The following is a 14,046-nucleotide window of genomic DNA, read 5'->3' as shown; positions in this document are numbered from 1 at the left end:
TACTTTGGGGGCAATGTCAGTAGTTATGTAATGTAGTAACAATGTGTAAATTCTCCCAAAAAAAAAAAAAAAAAGTAACAACGCTCAAAAATATTTAAACTATAAAAAATAAAAAATAAAAAAGTGCAAAAATATTTAAGAGTTTAATTCCCAAAAAAAGAAAAAGCAGTTGTAGACCATTAGACCTTGACTGTTTCTCTTCCCTCCTTTCTACTCCCTCGTATAACAAACTAAGAGCTCTGCGGTTGCCGGGCGGTCAACCTTATCTCCTTTTATTCATCTGTTTCAGCCTTTTACTGCGTTCTCTCTCTCCGACCTCCATCAAAGCTTTTAGTGTTATCTACCAAAACAGCTTATCAAATGTTTCGGAAGATTATTACGCAAAAAAATTATCAGGAAAAAGTAAAACTATCCTTTTTTAACGCATTTTATCAAACACTTGTAAGATATTAACATAAAATCAGGAAAACATCAAAACAACATGTATTATATTCGTTGTTTTTCAGTAGAGCCTTTTTTTTTTTCCAAAAAATAAAAATTAAAAAAAACCAAAAAAAAAAAAGCCTTTTTAAATGCACAAATGTTTTTGAAAGATTTTACTAATAAAAAATGAGCAACATGGTGTCACTTTTTGTTCAAGAAAATCATAAAATTTTGAAAAAAAAAAAAAAAAAAAACATTCAATATTACTTACTGTAAATTTAGTTGCTGTATTGGATTTTGTCTTTCTGGCAAGTTTGTAAGAAAACTACTTAGGTTTATGTGATGACAGAAAATTGCTAGAAAGGGTTAAATTAGATAAGGGCTATTCCTATCATTGATCTCTTAGACATTTTGTTTGTAATACAGATTGGTTTTAGTGCACCCCAAGGTTGTGGGAAGACTACACCAGTCACTGCTCTTGATTATCTTTTCCGAGTAAATAGAACGTAAGTTGCAGAAAAATGGCACATTATTGAAGTTGTAAAAAAATATAGAAAATTAGGATTGCTAACTTGGTTCAAATCTCAGGGAAGTCTGCCACAATATCCATTGATGACTTTTATTTGACAGCAGACGCCCAGGTAATACATTCTGCAATCTTTGGTATCTACTTTTTCTTCTTTGTGTTTTTGTTTTCTGATGCAATATTGTGTTCATTGCAGGCTAAACTAAGAGAACAACATCCAGGGAATTAACTTCTAGAGGTAGCAATCTACGCAATCTCCAAATAGTAAATTTTAAGTGACAAACAATTTGACTGTAAATTACTTAATGCTTTGTTATGACAGTTTGTTCTATTTCTGTTGCTTTAGCTCCGTGGAAATGCTGGCAGCCATGATCTTCCATTCTCTGTTGAAACACTGACAGGTCTAACCAATTTAACTAAAGAAGGTAAGTCTTCTTGAGATAGCTTTATTTGCAATTAGTATTTGCTTTTTTCAATAATTAAATCTGAAGTATCCAGGTATGAAGTTGAAGCTGCCCCGATATGACAAGGTAATCCCATTGAAATAAATTTGGTCATTTTCCAAATCTAATTTTAAGTCCAATGTTGCATATCACGACTTGCTCTCTCTTTCAGTCTGCTTACAATGGGAAGGGTGACAGAGCTGATCCTTCAACATGGCCAGAGGTTGAAGGGCCACTTTCTGTAAGTGGCATTTTTAGGATTGATCACGTTTTCACTTTTGGCTGGTACAAAAGTATGGCAGTGTTACCTTTTAGAAACCTGATTATGTGAAATATATGTTTGCTCATATCGAAGTTTCACTTGTCTTGTTCTAAGTTCATTAATAATAGTCAAGGTATGGATGCTAATTTGAATCTCTAGGACAAAACCCCAAATGGTGTTTCTTTTGATTGCCTATGTTGGAAAATCCTGAAACAGAATCTCATGATTTTGGCCTGATTTGGTCATTCAGGTTGTTCTGTTTGAAGGTTGGATGCTTGGTTTCAAACCTCTTCCAGGTGAAGTTGTCAAGGCTGTTGATCCTCAGGTCAGAGCATGGGGAATACTTTAAGACATCATTGATATTTCTTGCACGTGGTTTGATGTCATATTGTAGTTTTAGTGAGGGAAGCTACATTCAATCTTAAGTTTCATTTTACAGCTCGAGATTGTAAATAAAAATCTTGAAGCTTATTATGATGCTTGGGACAAATTCATTAAGTCGTGGATAGTTATCAAGATCAAGGACCCAAGTTGTGTCTACCAGTGGCGTTTGCAGGTTTGTATTTCATCTTTCTAAGTACTTTTATATGTAATGATAAACCATAACCTTGTGTAATAAGTAATGTGGTGATCCTGCAGGCAGAGATTGCAATGAGAGAGGCAGGCAAACCTGGAATGTCTGATGAGGAGGTGTGTTATTTTATATGCACTCATATTTGATAGTGTTACAATGACAGAAAAGAAAAACTGCAGTAGGTTCTAGTAGCAGAAATATTTGTGATTTGGGGTTCTATTTTGCAGGTCAAAGATTTTGTGTCAAGGTACCTGCCAGCATACCATGCTTACCTTCCTACACTTTATTCTGAGGGGCCAAATGGATCCGATCCTAATCATCTTCTCTTCATTGAAATTGATGAAGAGAGAAACCCTATCCTTGGTAACTAAGTGATTCATGATTTCGGATAAAAGCTTGCCATGGAGCCCAATTTTGAGTTCCTGAAGATGAAATATGCATAGGAGACTGGTTTTAAAGAGTATCAACGATCAGGGAAAGTCAATGTAAATGACTGTTTAGCAGATATCTTCAAATGTAAAATTTTCTTTTTCTAGGCCACCAATTTCAATTCTTTTTAGGGTGTTAAGTATATATTATGATGTTACTTGTAAACGGATGCTGGCTTTATAGCTTTCATCTATGTAATCCAAGGCTTACTGCTAAAAAAACCTGGAGATGGATTCTTGATATCAAATTGAAATTGAGGAGATAATTATAATTGTAAATGTAATTGTGTAAAGGATCAATTATTGCCAATAAACTTCAATAAACTCATTATCGATTATTCACCAAGATCAATGTCCCAAACTTGTTTGCTCATTAGAGGCAGTTTGATACAAGGGTGCAACAATCAACTAAATAGCAAAAATAAAAAATAAATAAAAAATAAATAAAGGCCTTGGGATTGAAAGACTCTGTTCACATCGAATTTTTTCTTTTAAGAAAGTTTTCATGAAACAAGAAACTTGGTTCCAAAACCAATAAATTTAGTATAGAAATGAAAGAAATCTAAGAACAGCAACAGCAGACCCCATCTAAGCAGCATTCGCAAGTCTCGTAGCAGCAACAGCAGCAACACAACGTGAACAGCCTGCATCAAAATTAACATATAAAAGAAAAAGAAACAGAGGGGGGGAATTTTTTTTTGTTGTTAAATTTGAGGTTTAGATGAAAAGAAAGACAGACCAGGCATAAAGGCAACCTTTCTCGTCATGGCGTTTCTGGACGTGGTCATAGTAGGACATTTGTTGTTGTGCTGGTGCTTCACTACTCATCTTTCTGTTTCTTGAATGCTTGATTGAGAGGCTGATTGGAAAAACACTTTCATAATTCACATAGCATCTTTCAGTACCATATAATATATAGGTAGAAAAGAAGATGCATTTATTATGAATTGGTTGTTGAGAGGGAAGTAGGAAAGTCTCTTTTTCTTGAATTCCTTCTTTCTAACGAACATAAAGCAGCCAGCTACAGTGACCATGCTTCCCACGTGGTTGCTTTAAATGTTTCCATATTGAAATTGCATATATAACTAGTAAAATGTTCGCATATGGTCATAAAAACTGAACTTTTCAAAGTGGGGATGCTTATTTTGGATGGTCATAGATTGAAGGATTTTATCCCTTCACTTTTACGTGCTTGATTCAATTAATATTGCTGATTACCTTAATGAGTCCAAGGAAGCTAGCAAATTTTCCTATGAACCTAGGTTTTTACTTTTTTATAATTTTCTGCCTGCTTTTAAATTCTCTAATGGCTGCAAATATTTATCATTTCAAATAAGAATATATATAGCTACAAAATGGCAAAATATGATACCGATGAAGATTCTTATTGTACCAAAGACAGACAATCCTATCCTACCCTGTATTACCATTCCTAGAAAACCACTGCCTCTTTCCCTCCTCCCAAGGCTACCCGGGGAAAACCTGGGCTTTTTGTTGGGCTATTGGGCTTTGGGATGCAAACGTAGTTGAAGAACAATGACTGGATCTCAACTAATGGAGTATTCGTAACTTGGCCCTGACTGACCCATTGTTGTTAATGGGAAGCCCAACAGTCAAAACACAAAATATTTGAATAATAAAGATGTAAAATTGGAAATTCCTTATGTCTACCAAAATATTTGGTTCGGGAGTTTATATTATTGGGTAGTGAAGCGAATAAGTTTTCTGTTAAAGAATATTGTGAGCTGAAAGGGAAAAGAAGTTCAAAAAATATTTGGAAACTATAAAAAGCAATTTCTAATTTCTTAAATAAATTAATTTCTTTGCCTACATTCGGAGAACAAAATAGCTAGTAGTATCCAATATATTTATGAAAGAATATAGTTATGTGTGGAGTTTCATAGAAAATAAATTTGAGTCCCTGCATTTTACTCGCACTGCAAGTGTATATCAAATAAATTTAATCAGTTTGTGATGTATAAATATACATAAAATGATAGGGTCGAGTTTAGTTGGTTATATTGAAGTTATGTAATATATTATCCCTTAAGCTTGATTCTCTTGGAAATATTGTGAGGATGCGAGAAATGGTTGTGTTGGTATTTATTGGGTTGATCAGAAGAACATTCATCAAACCCTCTTTTAGAAGTACTGTCCTCGTCTACATTTGGCTCCTCAAACCCGTTGTTAAGGGGGTGAATCCCCAATTTTTTTATGTTCATAATCACACCGTTCTGATCCTTGTTGAATACACGGAAAGAAGCCTCGGTGATGTTGCGACAGATAGAGGACCAGTTTGGCCCAAACACATTTAACAATTCATCATCAGAAATAGGCCCAAACAATCCTCCGAATTTGTCAGGTCGCGTAAAAATTAACACATGCTCTGAATCAATAATGCCTCCATCACGTTTTATAAACTCACCACCATGCTTGTAAAGAAGGTCATCACCGTTACTAGTTTTGCCTTTGAAATTGAATTCGTATTCAACGTCGATAAGTTGATTATAATAACCATTCAGCTCAACATAAACAAGGCAAATGGCAAATCTCGATCCCAGTTTTAACCAATTTGGAGGAAGATGGATATTGATTGAATCTTAACCGCCAGTTTGATAGCTGAACCACTCTGGGATTTCGTCTCCTGGATACACAAACTCAGTAACCTGTACACCATGGACATATATATGTAGGCATGAAATAAAATCCAAATCACTATAAAAAATAAACAAATAAATAAATAAAAAAAGATTATAGTAGAAATAAAAGGGGAGAGAGAGAGAGAGAGAGAGAGAGAAAGATATATACATCTACAGCAGACGAAATTCGATGGCACACATGATCAGCAATTACGTTGTTGAGTGTGTTGTCATCCAATTTTATACAGTTCACAAACGAAAAAACCAAATCTTCGTGAAGTTCTTTTTGTTCGGATGGATACCCCCAACTTGATATTGTCTCCAATGATGTGCAGTCGTTTGCTTGCAAGACTTCTAAAGATGATGGAAGCTCCGCTATTGATTTCAATTTCTCACAATTTGCTATATCCAATAATTGCAAATAGGGATAGGTAAAATCCAATCCAACCCGTTCAACCCGTCCAATTCAATCCATTTTTAATAGTTTGGATTGAATTTTTACATTAATTTAATTGGATTAGCTTCAAAATATTATAAATTATATGAATTGGATTGGTTATGGATTGGAATTGTAAATCCAATCTAATCCAAATAATATATTATATAATTAAAAAATTATATATTTTTTTATTTTTTCATTTTTAATATAAATTTTATTTTTTTTTTAATTTTTATATATTAATTTTTAACTTTTTTTTACATTTTTATATATTAATTTTTAATATATATATATTTTTTTACATCCCCAAATCCCAAATCGATTCTTGAGTGAATGAATTTTGATGAATGTATTATTTTACATTATTTGATCTAACAATTTTAATTTAATTTTGTAGGAGTGAGATAATGACATTAATGCTTACTACTTGATAAGTACATGATGTGTATCATTTGCTACATTTTCTTTTTTATTTTCTATTGTAGACTATATTTTATTATTCTAATTGTATTTTATGTTTGGATAATTATAATTTATTATTTATATTTTATATTTGAAAATTTTTTTATTTGTATTATATATTTATAAATTAGTAAGTTTCAAACCGATCAACCAATTCAAACCAAACCGATCATAAATGGTTTGGTTTGGTTTGGATTTAACGTTTTAATGGTTTGGTTTTGATTGCATATTAGAAAAACCGATAAGTATGGATTGGGTTGTATTTCGGTCCAAAACCGAACCAACCCCATCCATGCCCACCCCTAATTGCAAACCATGTGGAAGGGGAGGCAATTCTTCGATTGATGAACATTCCTTTGCAGACAAACGAAATAAAGATGACGGAAGCTCTCCTAACGATTTCAGTATCTCGCATTTTTCTATATTCAATGTACGCAAACCATGTGGAAGGGGAGGCAATTCTTCAAGTGATGAACATTTCCCAAGGTACAAATATTGAAGATGCAATAATTTACATAGGCTGTTTGGAAGAAACTTACTCATCTTATTGCATCCACTATCATATCCATGCGACCACCAAACACATAGAGTTTTGAGAATGGTTAGATTGTCAATTGACTTCGGCAACTCTTCAATCTCTGTTCCATATAACTTAATTTCAACCAAGAATTCCATATGGCACGAGATTTCTGGAATCCTTCTCAAGTTTCGGCAAAAAGAAAGATCCAACCATTCTAGATATTTCAACTTCCAAATGCTCTCCGGTAATCTTTTAATTGCTGTCCTACTCAGGTATAATTTTCTTACACTGATTGGAAGATTTTCTAAGCCATCTTCAAGATTGTAGCAATCCTGCAAATGTAGAAACTGAAGCTTGCCAAGATTCTGAAAAAATGAAGGAAGTTGAACCAAACTACTGCAACCTTGAAGATTCAAAACTTCAAGATTTATAGGCCGAGACAAATTTGGTATTTGCATAAGGTGCTCAGAATAACTAAGATCGATCTTCTTTAACTTCACCAGCTCAAGTGGCTGTCGTTGACAACCAAAAAGAAAAATAATATTAATAATAACGAACAAGATTATGCATTTACTTTTAAGTAAACACTACTACATCTCTAATACAAAATATATATCTAAATTAAGCCTGCATATATATATATATATATATATATATATATATATAATGCAACATATATTTTATATATAAACTAAGCGTGTATACCTGGTTTTCATTCCAAAGAAGTTCAAGTTGGCTCTCACGCATAATAAGTTGAACAAGATTCTCGGGATTAAAATATGGCAAATATTTCAAAGGGTATGTATCCCACTGAAAATATTTTAGGTCATCCGAAACAAGAGGCTCAACCCCATCAGGAAGACTGACTCTGAAATTGCATTCTCCAATGGGGTATCTGGAGCAATTATAAGGGGGAAATCTTTTATCCGAATGCAATTTAAGAAGTCGTAGATTGAACATCTTTGAAAATGCCGTACGGGTCATTTTTACATCTTTTCTGAGTTAAGACAAATCCAATAATATGCCTTCAATTGCAGAGGTTCCCTGATGTCAAACCATCCTTTAGATAAGAATACTATATATATAGAAAGATAATTTATTAACTAAACTATATTTATATAGACAAATCAATGTATAAGCACTTACTGTATTTCTTTCCAATACATGGCGGGAATCTTTATTATTCCATAGCCTACTACGATTGCCACAATCTTTGCTTTCATCACAAGCAATTGCCCAAGCCATTTGCCATAGTAAATCATGCATTCCCAGTTGCACTGAATCATGCATTCCCAGTCTTTCTTTACTTTCAATTATTAAGGATTTATCAATGAGAACACTTATTCCTATTGTTGCATTAGTGTGGTTTAATATGCTTTCTACTTCTTCCCTAGGTACTTGATTGATAAAGAAGCATGCAATGTCAAGAAAAATACCCTGGATGCTTTTATCGCCTAATCCATCATAACTTATTCTCAACAATTTTTTAATTTCAGGATCTGGATGTGTTTTCAGCTTATCCAATGCACTTTTCCATTCTTCTACGCTTTTGTACTTAAGGGAAGAACCAAAGACTTTAAGAGCTAATGGATTGCCCTTTGCATAATGTGCAACACTTTCTAATAAAGCCTCATAACATGTTGCAAGTGAATTTGGTCCAAAAGCATGGAAACAGGAGAGCTGAAGAGCATCACGGTGATCTAAACCATTCAACTGGTAAATTTGACAATTCTTTGTCACAAGCAGTTGCTTATTTGTACTTGTGACAATGATTCTACTTCCATTAGCAAATTGATATCTTTCAAATAAATCATTTAATTTGGAACTTCTCCCATTCAAATTATCTAAAACGATAAAAACATTTTTACAGCGGAGTCTATCTTGAATAGATCATGATCCTAGAGCTGAAGTGTCCATGCGTAGAAGATTTTCATCCCCTAATAACTCATAAAAAAGTCTTTTTCTCAAGTGATTTGTATTATCTGCTTCTCCTAGAATATCCTCAAGAAAGAAATAAGCATCAAAATGCGAAGATGAAAATCTTTGAAACACAAGGCTAGCAAGGGTGGTCTTACCGATACCCTTCATGCCCCAAATACCTATGATGCGAACATCCATTTTGCCAATGCTTAAGAATGATTCAATTTCCTTGCAATGATTCAATTTCCTTAAGAGGCTCTTCAATTCCAATGAGGTGTTCATAATTTGTTAATTGGTACTTGCGCAATTTCAATAAAATATCTTCAGCAATATTTTTAACCAACTCATGCTCATCCCTATCATTGAAGAAATTAAATAAATAAGTATTGTAAGAAATACAGGACTCCACACTTTAGCGAAAATATAATTAATTATTTTGTATATATTATTAATTAGTAAAATTGAAAGTTACCTGAATTTCTTTGAATCATAATCGCACAGATTAGCCAATTTTTGTAGAGCACCCCTCCACTGCTTCACCTTCTCCATTTCGTCCTTAAAGCGTTGTTCATGTTTTGCAAATGCTACTGCAAAACTATCCAATTGTTTCCATGTAATGGATGGATCTATGTCATAAAAAATCGATATAATATTCTCATTTCCTTTGCATTCAAGTATGTGCACCAATTCAACTAAACACCATGTCGATGATGCAAAATTTTCGGACAAAACTATTATGCAAATCTTAGATTCCTGAATCGCTTCCATAAGTTGTGGTGAGATTTCATGGCCACTTTCAATCTTTTGATCATCCATGTAGGTTTGGATATTCTTTCCACGCAAAGCACGATAGAGATTGCTAGTAAAATCAAAACGGGTGTCCTCACCTCTGAAACTTAGAAACACATCATGCTTTTCTTGAGAAGAAGAAGAAGAAGAAGCCATGTTTGTAACCCTCCACATCCACAAGTATATATTTAAAAAAAAAAAAGGAAAAAGGAAATAATTCCTTCATAACATATATTCCTAACCCTATATTCTAATGGTCTTATATATAGAAAGAGCAAATGAAGTGGTAGACAAGGAAGAAGAAGAAGAAAAAGAAGATTAAGAATCTGTTATGGATGAAATGAAATGGGTATTTTGGAAATATGTGCAGGTATTTGAAATGAGAGAGAAAAAAAAAAGCTGTTTAATTACTTAGAGAAGAGGGAGATGATTGATGAAACAAGGACCACAACGAGAAGAATGAGAGCGGTTATTCTAAAAATCTAACGGAACCGCCTTTTGGATTTCTAGCGGTTGGCGCTAATTGTTTTGAGAGGGCCACTTGTTTTATATTTATGGGCCGGGTTCGGGTTGGAATGGCATGGGCTTGATTCGACTGGGCTTTTTGAGGCGGTACCCATCCGATTAAGGCAAAAAGGTTTGGGGAATTTGGCCCAATGCCCCCATAGGGATGAGTTTCATGATTTTTACCCCTTCATTTGCTATCTTTTTTTTTTCTACCCTTTCATTTTGTAATAATCCCAAAATACCTTTTTATCCAAATTAAATATTTTTACTTTTTTTTATTTCATGTTATTTCTTTCTTTTCTTCACTCGACTGTTCTCTTCTCCTTCATCACCCTTCCCTTAAGCTGGCTCATCTCTTCTCATTCATCCATCAAGCTTTCTTCACCTAGTTGCCCTTTTGCCAAACAGCCCCGTTTTGTCTCTTCGGTCACCAAAATTCCATACAAAGAAAGAAATTGGTGATTTGGAATTCGAAATTAGGGTATTGTGAAGAAGGAGGACGTGGATTTGTATACGAAGCTCAAGGGTGGTACTGCATGGCGGAAGCAGATGCCTAAGCTTGCTGTTTCACTTGGCCTCTCTGATAAAATGCCTGGTCTGTTTGCTTCATTTTTCCTTTGACTTTTCGTTTTGAGTGGTTTCAAGGGTTTATTTAAAACATTTGTGGGGTGTATTTTTTTTTTCCTGATTGCTTTTGGGATAAGTTGGAATCAAAATTAGGGTTATGTTTTTTTTGTTTTCGCTATTTCTGTAATTTTTTTCCTTATGCTTTTGTAATTTTTGTTTTAGGTAGTGTTCGGTGTGTGATTTGACGGTCTAATAATGGAAATCCACAAGAATTCAGGAACGGAGGACGGGGATTTTGTGGTGAAGACTTGCATTACACATGCTTTACCCCCGACATTGACGCTTGAGAAGGGATTAGAGAGTATCAAAGATGCTGTGGGGAAGTTGAAGCTGAATCCTCCTTCTACCTCCAATGGGTTCTTTCGGTTTCAGGTACTAGAAAATTTCGTATGTGATTTTCATTTCACATACTATGTCGTTTCACTTTGCTATTTTGATACTATGTCGTTTTGTTTGGTTTTTATTTCATATGTGATTCTGTGAGGATTTGTAAAGGTCTCTGTGCCTTCCAGTGCGAAAGTTTTGGATTGGTTTGCCTGTCAGTCAGAGTCTTGGGAGGTTTTCCCTCTGTTTTTATGTCGAAGGAAACAGAAAATCGTGATTGTATGTGAATGAAACCATTGGAGTTTTTGGAATTGGGTCTGCTGCTCACTTTACACGGAGTTCTTCTTCTATCTCAGGAGAGAAGACAACGAGCAAAAGGTTTAGATTCTCGTATCTCTTATTTCTCACTCATCAAAAGCGTCTCCTATGATGATTTAGGGGTTGCATTTGGTTTTTGTTGTTTGTTGTCTGTTGTTCATTATATATATATATATATATATATGTAAAAGTAATTTTAACTTTATTAGGGCAAGAGTTCCTTTTTTTCTATTGAGCTTAATGGCTGAACTGGTTAAAGTTGGGGGTTTGTAGTACGGTTCTCCAGCTCCATAAAAGAAAAGATTGCCTTTTGAATAGTTAGTTTGAAAGATGGATGTTTTAAACTTCTATTTGAAGGGTCATGGACAATTTTGGAGCTATTGAGACTTACGGCTTACCCTATTCCATTGACATCAAGGTGTAGGAGGTTATGTAATCATTTTTTTAAGTGGCTTTAGGCTAACGACCGGAATATGTGTTGAATAAGAACCCAAGATTTGTTAGTTATTTTGTTGAAAGGTCTATTTGGAAAATGACAAGGCAGAAATGAAATTGAATATTAACGTGAACTCTTCATTGGCAATTATTTAAGGAATGTTTCAACATATATACTAAAGGCTCTAAAACATTTTATGAAATTTAGAATAATTTTGTCCATTTATTGGAAATTTATGGTTGGTATGAAAAATTGATTAAGTAATGATGGTTAGTTGTTTATGGTTATTATGCATCTAATTATAATGCAAAATCTGTTGCCTTTAAGGTTCTTGTGTGTTTGATAATTTGCATTTGGTATTGCAAATATGATGCATACTGTAGTGGCAATTTTTTTATCTGCATTTAGGTGTACGTTATTTTGCATGGATACTTGGGTCTTTTATATTTGTATGAATCTTTTCCTTGACAGCTCTAAAAATGATAGCTAGATGCTATTAAATTTAAGTAATGTTTGTGGTTTCTCCATAGATAGAAAATATGAGCTCTTGCAAAATAGGGGTAAAACTTCAACTGTTCATTAGTCACGGTTTTGCATGTGATAGTTATTTAATTTATTGCTTTATGTAGTTGCATGTGATACTTATTTAATGTATGTCTTTGCTGTAATTAGTTGCCTGGTGCCATTGCTTATCTTTTTATTACCGTAGTTGTGTTGTGTAATGGTATGCTTTTTCTTATTCTTCTACTGTTTGTTATTTATTTATTTTTATTAATGTTTGGTTGTTGGCATTCCAAAGCATTGTTGAATGTTGATCATGTTGATGTTTTGTTTGATTTGTTGCATCTATGATGTGTAGTTTGTTCTCTGCTACATGTTTTGTACTTGTTAGATTACTGGTGGATGAATTTGATGCTGCACTTTGGAAGATTGGCAGAGGTTGACAAGGAAGTAGCAAAAGAATTTGATGGAAAACATTTTCACATTCTTCCTTTTTTTGTTGTTTTGGAGATTTAGGCATCCTTTAGCAAATTAGTCTATGAGATTGGATTTTGGTTCTATACAATTCATAGAGAGCAAAGGATATTACTGGGTATGAGCTATTGCCTCAATTGTTAGATTTGAACCTTTATACTTCTTTATGGATACTCTAGGTATTTAATTATTTTCTTTGAAACTTGTATGCTAAATATTCTAACTAACTACAGATATTTCGGTTGATTTCATCTAGATATCAAATCGGTCTCCGTTTTAGTGGAGGTGCCTCGTATGCTTTTAATGCTGTCACTAAAGTTTGGCATTATACCAATTGTGGTGCCAGTTGGTGTTTGAGATTTTGACATTGATGGGGAACATTGGGTCAATTCGGGATTGATACCAACAGAGGCTTTTGTAGGAGCTGTAATATTTTCTAGTTTTTATTCATAAAACACTTGTACAATTTCCTCTTGCTAATTCAGATTTTGTTTTTAGTTTTTATACATGATTCTCATGTCAATATGATGTGTAAGGATCCAATTTCATTACTAAATTCTCCATATTATTTGATATGTGGAAAAGCAATAAATAAGAAGGATGATAATTTAAATGGATGGTAATTGAGTTCTCAAATATTGGCTCTCTAGTTTCTGACCATTAGAACTTATTAGAATGGTATGCATTGAAATGTAGTTAGTTTTAGATTGTTGAGTATTCCCAGCTTGCAAGCTTCTTCCAATCACTTTTAAAATGCAGCTCCATGGTAGTATGTCCAAACGAGAGTTGTTAGGAGGGAATTAATTGTGCACTTGTGGAAACTATTTAAATAAATGGATATGAAAGTGTAAAATAAATGTAACAGTTTCCCATTTCTCATCTACCCTCATTTCTCATTAACTATCGAATAAAGTGGAAAATATTAAAACAAATTTTTTTGTCATCTTTCGTTTCTCATCTACTCTCATTAACTTCTATCCCTCTCTCTTACTCTCCCTGCTACCACATTAAATGAATCCTGTGTGTCTTCCTCTTTCTTTTTCTTTTGTTGGTTACGTACCTTTCAGCCTTTCTTCGCATTGACGAACCATTGCAGAAAACACAATACCACCTTCAGTTCAGTTCACTCTCCCTGCATACCCCCAACCTTTTGTGATAACAACAAGACTGAAAATCTTCATTATGGAGCCCATACACTTCAAAAGGGTATAATTAAATTGTACGTTTCTACGGATCAGAGTTAAAGATTTTTTGGTATGTGTATATATATACATATATATATATATATATATATATATATATATATATATATATGTACAGATATGTATACATTTTTCCCTTATATTGGATTCATTGTTTGTCACGTTTTGACATGATATATAAGTGCAAGTTCTATGTTGGTGCTATTTTATGTAAAATAATCCATAAATGGTT

General features: G+C 33.6%; 1 protein-coding gene, 1 long non-coding RNA gene and 1 pseudogene across 2 annotated transcripts; 1 reads left to right on the top strand and 2 right to left on the bottom strand.

Moving 5' to 3' along the window:
• Positions 1-202: 202 nt before the first annotated feature.
• Positions 203-2,904, top strand: LOC132800419 (D-glycerate 3-kinase, chloroplastic-like; annotated as a pseudogene).
• A 67-nt stretch (positions 2,905-2,971) lies between these two features.
• On the bottom strand, positions 2,972-4,017 carry LOC132800422 (uncharacterized). Its single transcript, XR_009635482.1, has 2 exons — positions 3,396-4,017; positions 2,972-3,300 (listed from the first exon to the last, which is right to left on the bottom strand). It is a non-coding gene; the product is annotated as an uncharacterized LOC132800422 (long non-coding RNA).
• A 1,662-nt stretch (positions 4,018-5,679) lies between these two features.
• LOC112492062 (TMV resistance protein N) lies at positions 5,680-9,581 on the bottom strand. The gene is made up of 7 exons (XM_060814968.1): positions 9,109-9,581; positions 8,936-8,992; positions 8,115-8,514; positions 7,863-8,017; positions 7,422-7,611; positions 6,482-7,228; positions 5,680-5,697 (listed from the first exon to the last, which is right to left on the bottom strand). Exons 1-7 carry the CDS (start codon positions 9,579-9,581, stop codon positions 5,680-5,682), a joined length of 2,040 nt encoding a protein of 679 aa, XP_060670951.1.
• Between the last annotated feature and the right edge of the window lie 4,465 nt (positions 9,582-14,046).

This window comes from Ziziphus jujuba, chromosome 2 (assembly GCF_031755915.1).
Source record: "Ziziphus jujuba cultivar Dongzao chromosome 2, ASM3175591v1".
Taxonomy (NCBI): domain Eukaryota; kingdom Viridiplantae; phylum Streptophyta; class Magnoliopsida; order Rosales; family Rhamnaceae; genus Ziziphus; species Ziziphus jujuba.
Note: the sequence above shows the minus strand (reverse complement) of the source record. Positions and strands in the feature narration are given on the sequence as shown.